This window comes from Apodemus sylvaticus, chromosome 5, assembly GCF_947179515.1.
Source record: "Apodemus sylvaticus chromosome 5, mApoSyl1.1, whole genome shotgun sequence".
Lineage (NCBI taxonomy): Eukaryota > Metazoa > Chordata > Mammalia > Rodentia > Muridae > Apodemus > Apodemus sylvaticus.
Window position 1 is genome coordinate 138,749,951 of NC_067476.1, and position 12,671 is coordinate 138,762,621.

Here is a 12,671-nt window from a genome sequence, read left to right on the forward strand (position 1 = left end):
CCTGGTTTCAGGCCATTGAGGAAAGGCCACCTTGGAATGTGTATGCCAGTTGGTAATGTCCACATGTGTTTGACTTTTGCAGGCCCAAGAGTGGCAGGAAATCAGGATCTTCCTCTTCCTCCTCAGGAAACCCTGCATCTCAGTTTTACCCACAGTCTCGGGGGCTGGTTCCCAAGTAACCCAGCACCCCCTCCCAGCATGGGAACAGCATTGTCTTCTGAGAGGAGCGAGCACAGTACTGCAGAGATGACTTGAGCCTAAACACAGAACCATTCCCCTGAGGAGGAGTGATGGCCTCTTTGCAGATTAGCCAACTTAATCTGCCCGAACATGCTGGTCCTGATCTGGCACTCAGTTCCTCTGGGAAGTGTCCTTTATTTAGCATCTCAGAATGCATGGGTAAGATAAACTGCAAAGTCCAAGAGACAGCAAGAGAATGACCATGACCTTGCTTTCCTCTGTTCTCCCCTGCCCTACCCTCCCTCCCTCCCTCTCCTCTCCCCTAGCCTCTTCTTCACACCAGCCTCCCTTCTTGTTAAACAATATGGAGTTGAGGCCTCCTTAGGACTGCGTGTGGAGCCTCAGTGACAGTGGGGCTGAGAAATGAAAGCCCTAGGACTTGAATAGGTACCTGCCTCTGGCAGGTGAAATGAGAGATCTCACTTGGAACCAAGCCCCAGGATGGCCCGATGAGCGAGCAATCCGGGCTCCTCAACAGGAGTAGATCTGCCTGGAATCCGTTAAATGGGGCAGTGGCTTTCAGTTCCTGCTCCAGAAGAACTTGGTGTTGGAAGCAATAGAAAAGACATTCCCTTTGCCTCCTGGGAGAGTTTGGGGAAATAGCTTTTTTAAAATCCCAAAACCATGACCATCCTGTTAAAGACCTACGTCTATAAACCAGTGCCATGCCCATCTACCATGTCACTTTACTTATTTGTCACCGTCTTTCCCCAGTACACATGCTCTGTCTGAGTGGACTCCTGTGGCCCCACCTACAAAGCACGCCTATAGCATGTGTCTCTAGGTGGGAGAGGGAAGCTGGCTCTGCCTTCTCTGATAGGAGCAGAGTTGGGGGAAGGCATTGGCAAGGGGCTCTTGTGAACCCCCCAATTTGGGCCCATCCTGTCCTGGGAGCAGGAGGGTAAGGAGGCAGATGCAGACGAGCGGCAGGAGACTCAGAGCCAGGAGGCAGGGGAGATAGAGGTGGAAGCACAGGAATCCTGTCTGCCTGGAGCAGAAACCACTGACTCCTGCCAGTGTGGCTCCCCTGGGTGGAGAGGAGCCCTAGGTGCTGGCAAGAAGCGGCTCTGAGGGAGTAGGCTCAGAGGGAAGTCCACACTTCCTGTTTACGTAGACTAGTTGGGTTTATAAGTTTTAGTTCTTCATGTTACAGCACTTCAGGCTTTGCTTTGTGTTGGTCATTAGGTGACAGTTACTCATTTTCCCCAAGAGAAAAGCATGAGTGTGTGGGGCTGTGTATGCACAGTAGTACCTGTGCTCTGGGTGTGTCTCTTAAGAGACACTGAAAACTTGTCCAGTTTTAGAAATACTCCAACGTCCAGTGTTTGCCTTTGTCTGTGTTAAAGGCCCACAGAATGACTGATCCAGGCTAGAAGCACGCCCCATGAAGTGTCCTGAGTCTATGATCCAACCTGAGGGGACAGTCTGAGTCCTCAAGTCTGCCACACTGGTGTACCCTGCTGGCATGGTGCCTCAGGAAGATGGCGACTCAGGTGGGCCTTGAGATATGTTTTAACTCAGTTGCTTGGTCCCCAGGCACAGTTCTGGACAGAGCCCATGGAAGGAGGAGTAAAGTGCAATGTCTTAACATCTGTATCATGTGATCCGTGGATCTTCGTGTTAGCGTCCTTTCTGAGCCCAGAGCCCTAGTCAGCAGTTCCTAGGATGCAGTGGAACCTGCCTCATCTTTTCTTGGTCTCAAACCTTGCTTCTTCCTGTGTCCTAAGAGTTTGCTTGAGACTAGGAACCAAATGAGGAGACGTGTGCTCTAAGATGACTGCTGCTAGTGATACTTGTCTCTTACATTTCCTCACAACTAGTCTAAATTCTGTAGGCTGAAAACATTTGTGTACCAAAACAAAGGATTGCAAACTTCAGGTACCTTAATGTTGGTGTCTTGAAGTGGTTAATGTGATAGTGGCAGGGGTTAAGTGACACATAGAACTTTTCCAAGAAGACAAAAGGAAAAAAAAAACCACCTGGAAGACATGATTATTAAAGCAAGCTTGCCCTGTCCTCTGCTGGGTTCCTACAGTGGTCTGTGGACACCAAGTAGAAGGCCACCCATGTGGCCATGAAGCCGTCCCTTCCCAGGCAGCCTCTGGTGCTTCTCTTTTCTCACTACGGATCCGATACTGAAGAGAGCAGATGGTAAAAATGTCTTGCTGCCCCCAGAATGCTGCTGCTCTGAGTTCTGAATTGAGCCAAGAGTCTAGAGGATATATCAAGCTCACTGAGGGACCCCAGCTTTATGCTGTTAGTTATCTATCTGAGATTCTGGAAGGCCTCCATGCCTGCAGTAGCTACTGTAGTCTAGAAGCGAGTCTTTAAAAGGCTGGAAGAAGGCCATCTGGGAGGAGTTTGAGGCTGCGCATACAATCCTCTTGGGACTCTTCCTCTGTTCAGTAGAATGTATCTGAGATTGTAGCAAATGACACAATTTGCAGATCCTCACAGTCAGAGTCAGAGTCCCCGGACCACAGGCATGAAGCACTTTGTCCGACTGACCCACATTGCATTGCTCCCTGTCTGATGCCTGCATGCTGCTTGAATTGTTCCATCTCCATGTCCATGCCCAAGGGTGCCAGAGTGCAGTTCAGCTCAGGCACGGGACACTTGTCTGCTCTTCCTCCTCTCGTTAAGTCCTCCTTCACTGAATGTAGACTCTGCCAAGTTTCTGAGAAGCGTCGATTCCCCGCTAACATAGGCTGTCAGGTCTGCCTCACTTTTGCCTCTCGAGTTTGAGGGCTACTGTGAACATCTTGGACCATCGAGCCACCATTTGTGAATGAAATGGGGCTACTAATGTACTCCAAAAGCCATAATGAAAAGTCTCAGAGGGAACTGGGTAAGAACAGCATGCCCCACAGTTACCATGCAAGTCTTGGTCTGGTACTTTCAGGTTCTAGCACCTTCCTCTCTGTAAATGACATGCTTCTGAGGTTAGAGTGATGTGGGCAGGCAGGAGGTGGGCTTGATGGCTCTTTGGAGTTACTGTTGATCTTGACCTTCTCTTTGGCTGTCTTTAGATAAAGGATATGCCAGTACTTGGGACTCTTTTAAGTTTTACAATTGATATTTATTTGTATTATCTCTTTGTCTAGCGATGTACAAGTGATTCTAAACTAAAATGTGTAATAAAAATCAATTGGATTTATTGTATCTACAAAAAAGGTGTCCGTGTAAATGATGAGTGCCTTGTAAAATGACTTGCCCGTAGCAGATACCTGTCATTTCCTTATAACATTTAAGTTGTTGTAGCTACAGAATAGGAGGAGAACATCAGCATTGAATTATAATACAGACATTAAAAAATACAGCTCGTAGAGGGCAGGGCCGAGGTGTGGCTTAGAGGTAGAGTTCCTCTTAACATGTGCAAAAGGAAGGAAGGACAGACAGAAACTGTGTGTCGTGTTTTTATAGTAGTTCCTGACCTGAGGTACTTGGGCCTGGGCAAGAGGCATGCCAGTTTTCAACTTTGTAATTTGCTTTTCAAAGTTCTTTTAAAGGTATTGTCCATTATACAGTTTACTTTAAAAATATACCGATATCTTTTTAAAAAACAAAATGTCTTACGTTGTTTACCATCAGGAAATCAAAATATTAAAACTGGGCCTCATGCCTTGTAAAATTTCATATTCCAAGGCATGCTGGGTAAACCTCAGCAGGTCCGGCACCTCCTCCAGAGAAATGGGATTGGCAGGAGGAATCGTATGTTCGTTCTACTCTTCTGTTGCTGTGCTAAAGTCCAGTGGCCAAACGCAACTCAGAGAAGAAAGGGTTTATTTTGGTACACAGTTTCAGAGGCAGCAAGCAGCAGGAAGCTCTGAGATCACATCTTAACCACACAGGCAGCACAGAGGAAGAACTGCAAGTGGCCAGGCCATAATATAAACTCTCAAAGCCCACCCTCAGTGGCATGCCTCTTTCAGCAAGCCTCCTTAAAGTTCCACAACCTCCCTAAACAGCTGCAAGTGGGGACTGAGTTTGAAATTCATGCACCTTCAGGGGATGGCTCTCATTTAAACACCAAAGACTTTGGACTCTGAGCTGGGTTTGACTTCTACCACCGACTCTGCTGTCTACCTCTTCCAGTGTAAGGAATTTGATTGGCTTCGCTAGCTTTTGGCGCCCCTGTCTGACAGGGTGAGACTAGCCTCCTGGGGCTCTTCAGATGATTAGCAATATAATGAAAGCAACCTGTATGATGTGTGCCCTGCAGCACCATTCAACAGTGGGCGATGCTAGGATAAGGCTGTGTGTTGAGGAAGATGGTGATGAACGGTCTGTATCACAGGAAACCAGTAGTCAGAACTGAGCAGTCCAGCTTTACATGTGATGTTAGACAAAAGGCCCAGAAGCCATCTTTAGCAGATTCTAAAGCAAAGCAGCTAACAACAAGAAAGTCACATATCAGCTGGAGAGATGCTCAACTACTGACAACACTGTTTCCCTCTCAGGACCTGGGTTTGAGTCCCACCACTCACAGGTGACTGAGGACTTCTGGCCTCTGTGGGCACCACAGACCCACATGCAGGCACAACACCTAGTCACGCACAGCACTGAGACAGAGACTCACGGGACTCAGGCAGTTTGTTTTTCTTCATAAAATATGCTCAGATTATGTGTAGTATGTCTTTACTTCCCATCCTGTTCCATAAAGAAAACACAAAACCTTCCTTGGCTTGATAAGTAATAGTGGAGAAGAGTCAGAATCCATTAACAAGAAATCAAGTAAAGGGTGACTTGAATCTTGTGTTGTTAAAATATGTTAGAACTCTGAGTTAGCTAGGGAATATCAAAATGAAGATGGATCTAGGACAGGGTACCTAAGTGACTTGGATATTCCTGCCGATTTAGTTGTCTTCCTCTTCCTCCTTTTTCATCTTCATCTTTCCCTCCTCTTCCTCCTTTTCATTGTCTTCTTTTGGCCTTCTGAGACAAGAGTTTCTCTGTGTAACAGCCTTGGCTGTCCTGGAACTCTGTAGACCAGGCTGGCCTTGAATGCACACAGATCCACCTGCTTCTGCCTCCCATGTGCTGAGATTAAAGGTGTGCACTACTACTGCCCAGCTCAATTTAATTGTATTTTCATCTTTGGTATTGCTTTTTTGGATTTTTTTTTTCCAAGACAGGGTTTCTCTGTGTTTCTCTGGTGGTATTGCTTTTAAAAATTGAGAAAATACTAAATCTTGGAGACTGCTTCGAACTTCATACTGATCATTTAATCTTGGGGCCTGTGATTTTGGCAAGCCCTTTTAGACTGCAGTTGCCATTTGATTGAAGTTTACTCTGAGAGTTTGGTATCTAAGAACCATGTGGTCACATCTGCCAGTGGAGTTGTTGGTGACATTTGTCAAGGATGTAACTGTAGCTCTTGCAGCTGCTGTCATTACAGCCGTGGTTTTTAATCACTGGGTTTGTGGTTAACTGGTCCTGGGTACTTCAGTTAGGCAAGCCAACTGGGGACTTGCTGGAAGGGTTAGGAACGTGCAGGGGCAGAGGTCTCTTGCCGCAGGTCTGGGGACCACACAGTCCATCTATACCTGGTGTATACTTGTGTGCTAGGGGGGTCCTGTTGCCCAGGACACAGGGAGAGGAAGCAAGATGTATTATGACTCTTCTGAGCAGGGTGTGTGTGTGTGTGTGTGTGTGTATAGAACACATGGCTTTGATTTTGTATGCTTGATACCTTTGAGGTCTGCCCTTTGCTAGGCCCTGGAGACTGGGTGGTACAGTCTCCATTTGACTCTCTGTTTGCAGTTTCATACATGTGCTTTCTGCCTAAAAACATTCATTCTACCCTGTGTGAATAACTCCTACTCATCTCTTAGGCTCCATGGTGTGTTTTTTTGGAGGGGAGGAGGTCTTCTACTTTTTTTCTTCTTTTTTTTAATTGGAAATTTTTTATGTATTTACATTTCAAATATTATCCCCTTTCTGGGTTTCCACTCCAGAACCCCCTATTCTATCCCCCCTCCCCTTGCTTCTGTCAGGATGCTCCCCCTCCCACCCACCTGCTCCCACCTCACCACTCTGGCCTTCCCCTACACTGGGGAATCGAGCTGTCACAGGATCAAGGGCTTTGCCTCCCATTGATGCCAGACAGTGCCATCCTCTGCTACATATATGACTGGAGCCAAGGGTCCCTCCATGTGTACTCTCTGGTTGGTCGTTTCTGGGAGCTCTGGTTGGTTAATATTGTTGTTCTACCTATGGGGTTGAAAACCCCTTCAGCTCCTTTAGTCCTTTCACTAACTCCTCCATTTGGGTCCCTGTGCTCAGTTCAATGGTTGGCTGTGAGCATCTGCCTCTGTATTTATCAGACTCTGACAGCCTCTCAGGAGAAAGCTATATCAGGCTCCTGTCCGCAAGCACTTCTTTTTTTCTTTTTTTTTAAAATTTATTTATTTATTATATGTAAGTACACTGTAGCTGTCTTCAGACACTCCAGAAGAGAGTGTCGGATCTAGTTATGGATGGTTGTGAGCCACCATGTGGTTGCTGGGATTTGAACTCAGGACCTCTGGAAGAGCAGTCAGTGCTCTTAACCGCTAAGCCATCTCTCCAGCCCCAGCAAGCACTTCTTAGCATCCACAATAGTGTCTAGGTTTGGTGACTGTATATGGGATGGGTGCCCAGGTGGGGCAGTCTCTGGATGGTCTTTCCTTCAGTCTCTGCTCCACACTTTGTTCCCGTATTTCCTTTGGACAGGAGCTATTCTGGGTTAAAATTTTGGAGATGAGTGGGTGGCCCCCTCCCCCAACCGGGGACCTTGCCTAACCTCTGGATATGGTCTCTACAGGTTCTCCCTCCCCTTTGTTGGGCATTTCAGCTAATCTCATCCCCTTTGGGTCCTGGGAGCCTCTTGCTTTCCTGGCATCTGAGACTTGCTGGTGGCTTCCCCAGTTCCCCATCCCTCATTGCTACACACCCCTGTTCAAATTCCTGACCTCTTCTTTATCATCCCCATCCCCTCCCATCCCTGATCCTGCCCCCCTCCCTCTCCCCTTCCTCTACTTTGTTTTTACGGTGTCCATATGTAGCCCAAGTTGACCTTACCTTGAGATCCTCTCGCCTTAGCCTCTAAGTGCTGGAATTACACGTCTCTGCAACCCGCCAGGCTTTCAGGAATCATGTTTAAGTCACCTCCACTGTCCTGTTTTTTTCTCCACTTCTGCCTGGCTGGAGGGTCCCTTGTCCCTTGCTCCCTTCTTAGCCCTTTTCCAGTTTTGCATTTGTGTATTTCTTAGCCAGATTCCTTGAAGAGATAACCTGATGACCTTTTCTGGCATTTAGATGTCTGGGATAGACAGGTCTGCTGTCAGAAGAGTAACATGCTCCCGGGGGAGAGGAGTGACAGGATGAGTGGGTTTTGCCCACTGGACAAAGACAGTAGCAGTCCAGACAAAGGGACAGGAACAAGTGCCTGGAGCCCTCATGGTGACTGGGGAGTCTGACAGGCCTAGAGTGGTGGAGAACTAGGTGGAGAATAGCTCAGGAATCTCAGCTCCACCATACTTTCTGTAGCTACTGTTGTCAGTGTCTAGACACCACATGAAGAAGGCACAGCCCTGTTCACACTCCAGCATGCTCTACCAGGGAGCCTTGAAAGTTATTCTTTCCCTTTGCGATAACAGAAAGCAATTTGTTAGATGCCTGCAGTGAGCCTGTCTGCTATTCGCACGTGTTTTCTGGGCTTGGTTTGCTAACTCTCCACCAGTTTCCTCTGGCACAGTTCATCATGCAGGCATCCCACTGCCTCAGCGTGACACCACGGTTTTGGTCCCTGGGAATAGGGCCAGGCCACTCTCAGAGAAGGGCTGGGAGACACCTTCCTTGCTGGGACTGAGAGCAGGTCAGTTGAACTTCTGCTGTGTGCTTTGAAATGGACTTGTCTAGGCAAAGAAGATTTCCAGCGGCCATTCATAACTCTCATGGGCAACAACCACTCCCAAAGCTGGTTTGTGAGTAGTGGCACTGATCAGGGATTTTCCTAAAGAGCCTCCCTTTTAGGTTTCCTGAGACAGGGTCTTGTTAGGTAGTCCCGGGTGGCCCAGAACTCATGGTGTGGACCAAGCTGGTCTTGAACTTAGTATGTGTCTCATGCTGGTTCGGAATGTGATTTGTCTGCCTCTCATCACCTCATTTGGCTCTAAAATGATCAGTGGTAGAACTGTGCTGGGAGGTCAGGAGCTGGATGGGAAACCCCATAGCACCTCACAGTCAGGCTCATGAAAGCTACATGACTGCCAAGTGATGGTTTTTCTCTGCCAGATGCAGCCTGAAGGTGGCAAAGCTGTGTGACAAAGTTGGCAGATAAGACTGCACAAAACTCATTTACATACTCCATGGTATGTATGCTTAGATGCTGTTTGCTTAATGGCATAATCTATATTTAAGCACTGTAGTCAAACCATGTGTTATAAGGTGGAGGTGCCAGGTCATGCTGAAGAGCAAAGACTTAATGAAGGGGGTGGTAGGAGTGGCCCGAGAACAAGAGGTCTGAAGCCACATCAGCCTGGATTTACGCTACTACCCTCAGTAAGCCACTGCGCTCTCTAGGTAGAACAGACCCTGCAGAGTTGCTGAAGAGATTAAGAGGCCATCCTTCAGGCACACAGGAGGAGGTGTGTATTACTAAATAGCACACAGTACTAGTAGTGCTAGTAAAGTACTATTAAGTCCCTGTGTCACCCAGGCCTGTGTTCAGATCCTGATGTGCCCAGAGTTCTTTTTTTTTTTTTTTTTTCCTGTTTTTTGGATTCGTTTTTTTTTTTTTTTTTTTTTTTTTCTTTTCCCGAGACAGGGTTTCTCTGTGTAGCCCTGGCTATCCTGGAACTCACTCTGTAGACCAGGCTGGCCTTGAACTCAGAAATCCTCCTGCCTCTGCCTCCCAGAGTGCTGGGATTACAGGCATGCGCCACCACCGCCCTGCGAGCCCAGAGTTCTTAACCCTCCCGAGTTAGGGGTTGTCTCCCCATATCTACAGTACGGAGGGAGAGTCCACATGTGAGCATATGCATCGCTATGAGTACTTTTCTATTTTGATAGTAAAAACCACAAAGGCTGGGTGTAGTACAGTACACGAGTGTCCTAATATGCAAGAAGCTGGGATCATGCTTTTGAGCTAGCAGAGGCTACTCAGTGAAAGCCTGTCAGAGGGGAAAAAACAACAGAGGCATTTAAAGAATCAGATCCCCTGGAAGTTCATTGACCAGAGACAATGATCTTTTAAATATGTATACAATCTTTTAGTTTGCCATATATATATATATGTATATATACATACATATATATATATATATATATATACACACACACACACACATGCATGCATACATGCATACATCCAGGGCTGCAGGCCATGTAGGTCAGTAGAGTGTGGTTAAGAACACTGAGGTTCTGGCCTTTACTTGGAGCACTCAAAACAAAACAGTATATACAGGTTCACAGTACATTATTGCTTCCATTCAGTAAAATGTGGGCACATAAACAGTTAATGTAGAATTATTTTTAATAGACACCTAACCTCTGATTGTTCTTTCCAGAATTTAATATCCTTGCTGGTCTCTGAAGGGCTTACCAGTTTTTTTGTTTTTGTTTTAAGATTTATTTTTATGTATATGAGTACACTGTAGCTATCTTCAGACACACCAGAAGAGGGCATCTGATCTCATTAAAGATGGTTGTGAGCCACCATGTGGTTGCTTGGAATTGAACTCAGGACCTCTGGAAGAGCAGTTAGTCAGTCAGTCAGTGCTCTTAACCACTGAGTCATCTCTCCTGCCCATTTGTTTGTTTCTTTGTTTGTTTGCTTTAAGATTTATTTTATGTATGTGAACACACTGTCACTGTCTTTAGACACACCAGAAAAGGTCATCAGATCCTGTGGCAGATGATTGTGAGCTACCATGAGGTTGCTGTGAACTCAGGACCTCTGGAAGAGTAGAGTAGTCAGAGCTTCTAAACCCCTGAGCCATCTCTCTCCAGCCTCCAGGGTTTCCAGTTTTTAAACTATTTTTTGCAATGCGGTATTAGCAACCTCAGACATAGACTACAGTTACTTATGTATTCGCTAGGACTAATCCTAGGTATATATTACAAGATATCTGTTAGCTGTGTCTCTATCGTTTTAGTCAGGGTTTCTATTCCTGCACAAACATCATGATCAAGAAGCAAGTTGGGGAGGGAAGGGTTTATTCAGCTTACACTTCCACATTGCTGTTCATCACCAAAGGAAGTCAGGACTGGAACTAAAGCAGGTCAGGAAGCAGGAGCTGATGCAGAGGTCATGGAGGGATGTTACTTACTGGCTTGCTTCCCCTGGCTTGCTCAGTTTGCTTTCTTATAGAACTTATAGTTCTTATAGAACTCAAGACTACCAGCCCAGGGATGGCACCACCCACCTCTCCCCTTGATCACCAACTGAGAAAAATGCCCCACAGCTGGATCTCGTGGAGGCATTTCCCCAACTGAAGCTCTTTTGTGATAACTCCAGCCTTGTCAAGTTGACCCACAAAACCAGCTAGTACAATATCCAAATCCCATTTGCCCAAAACAAGCATAATTTTGCTACAAATTGCCAAATTGTTTCCCAAAACAACTACCTAAGCTTAGGAACCCTGCAGTAAATAATTTATGGTCATCTTCATATGTCACTGGAAAAGCTGAATTCTGCCTATAGTTTTAACCCTTATCATTCTGACCTATCACCATTTGAGCTATTTCTATAAACCTTTAAGAACTATTAAGGCAGGCATGGTGATGTACACCTTTAATCCCAGCATTCAGGAGGCAGGAGCAGGGGCAGGGGCAGAGAGAGGAGGCAGAGATGCAGAGCCAGCTCTGTGAATTAGAAGCCAGCCTAGTATACACAATCATTTCCAGGTCAGACGGGGCTGCATAGTAAGCACAAGCACACACACACACACACACACACACACACACACACACACGAGTCTCAACAAAACAACTCCTCGAGATTTTGTTGTTAGCTGGTGAGATCGCTCTGTGGGTAAAGTGCTTGCTGTCATGTCCAGTGACCTGAGCTTGACCTCCAGAACATACAATTTTGTATGTGTGTGTGGGAGGGGGAGCAAGTTGGTCTCTGATCTCCATACATGTGCCATGGTGAACATGCTCCTCCCACATACAAATATAGTAATGTCTTGATTTCTAAAAAAGATTTTAAAAATGAAAAAGACCAAATAACTCATTCCTGTATAATCCAGGATGGCTTCAAAATGCACCTTGAACAGACCCTCCTGCATCTACTCCCCACGACGAGGAGTCTGTGTGACACTCTGCCTGCCTGTTAAGGATTTTAAGCTTATTATATGTGTGGCAGAGATTCCCTCACTTTATTGTCCTTGCTCTCATGTTGTTGCTGCATAGGAGTTAAACTGAGGCAGTCAAGTCCTTGCTAGACTTCTTTTGAACTTTGATATTTACAAAGATTCCAGCTCCAGGATAATAAAGATGTTTTCCTTCTAGTACTTTCATTATCATATGTAAATAAAAATATAAAATGTATACTGGAATCTAGATTTAATAAGGGAGATAGGATCCTGGCTTGTTTGCTCTTGTCGACATTACTTTTTTTCCAGTTTATTCTTTTTTAAAAATTTATTTTTTATATGTAGGTACACTGCAGCTGTCTTCAGACACTCCAGAAAAGGGCGTCAGATCTTGTTACAGATGGTTGTGAGCCACCATGTGGTTGCTGGGATTTGAACTCGGGACCTTAGGAAGAGCAGTCGGTGTTCTTAACTGCTGAGCCATCTAATCAGACCCCTCCAGTTTATTCTTAAAGATCTATTTATATGTTTGTGTGTGTGTGTGTAACATTGTATGCAGGTGTCTCTGGAGGCCAGAAGAGGGCTGTGGGTCCCCTGAAGCTGGAGTCACAGGTGGCTGTGAGCTGCCAGATGTAGGTGCCGAGAACACAAATGGGTCCTCTGCAAGAGCAGCAAGCACTCTTACCCACTGAGCCCATCTTCAGCTCCAGTTGAATATGTCACTTTCCTGTATGCTGCAATTCCTTGTACACCTGGCCCTCTGATCTGCACTGTTCAGTTAAATGGTTCTGGCCTTTGTGGAAACTGTCCCATTGTTTTATCTACCCAATATATTTTAATATCCAGTTGAGAATAATCAGATTATTAATCTTGAGGCTTTCCTTGGCAGTAGAGCAGAGTGCTTGGGGAGCTTACACCCACCTTTGGGACTTAGAGCTGGTTTGTTCTAAGTCCATTCTGCTTGTTAGTAACAATGGCCCTTAAACCCCATGGTGATTGGCTTTGGGTTTTTTGGGGGGGAGGGTTCTGATGGGACCTTAGTTAGGTCTTTTTGCTATGAAAGTGTTACATCTATTTTCCCAGTTGAATTTTAGGGTCATTTTGGTAGCAAAACCACTTTGGGGTCTTCTG

The 12,671-nt window shown here is 46.0% G+C and overlaps 1 protein-coding gene across 1 annotated transcript in view; it reads left to right on the forward strand.

The window, feature by feature from the left end:
• Positions 1-474, forward strand: part of Kif3b (kinesin family member 3B) — a 38,632-nt gene extending 38,158 nt beyond the window's left edge. Inside the window, exon 9 of the mRNA XM_052183961.1 lies at positions 83-474. Within this exon, the coding sequence (XP_052039921.1) occupies positions 83-179 (97 nt within the window). The 3' untranslated portion in view covers positions 180-474. The remainder of the gene's footprint in view (positions 1-82) is intronic.
• The last annotated feature ends 12,197 nt before the right edge of the window (positions 475-12,671 follow it).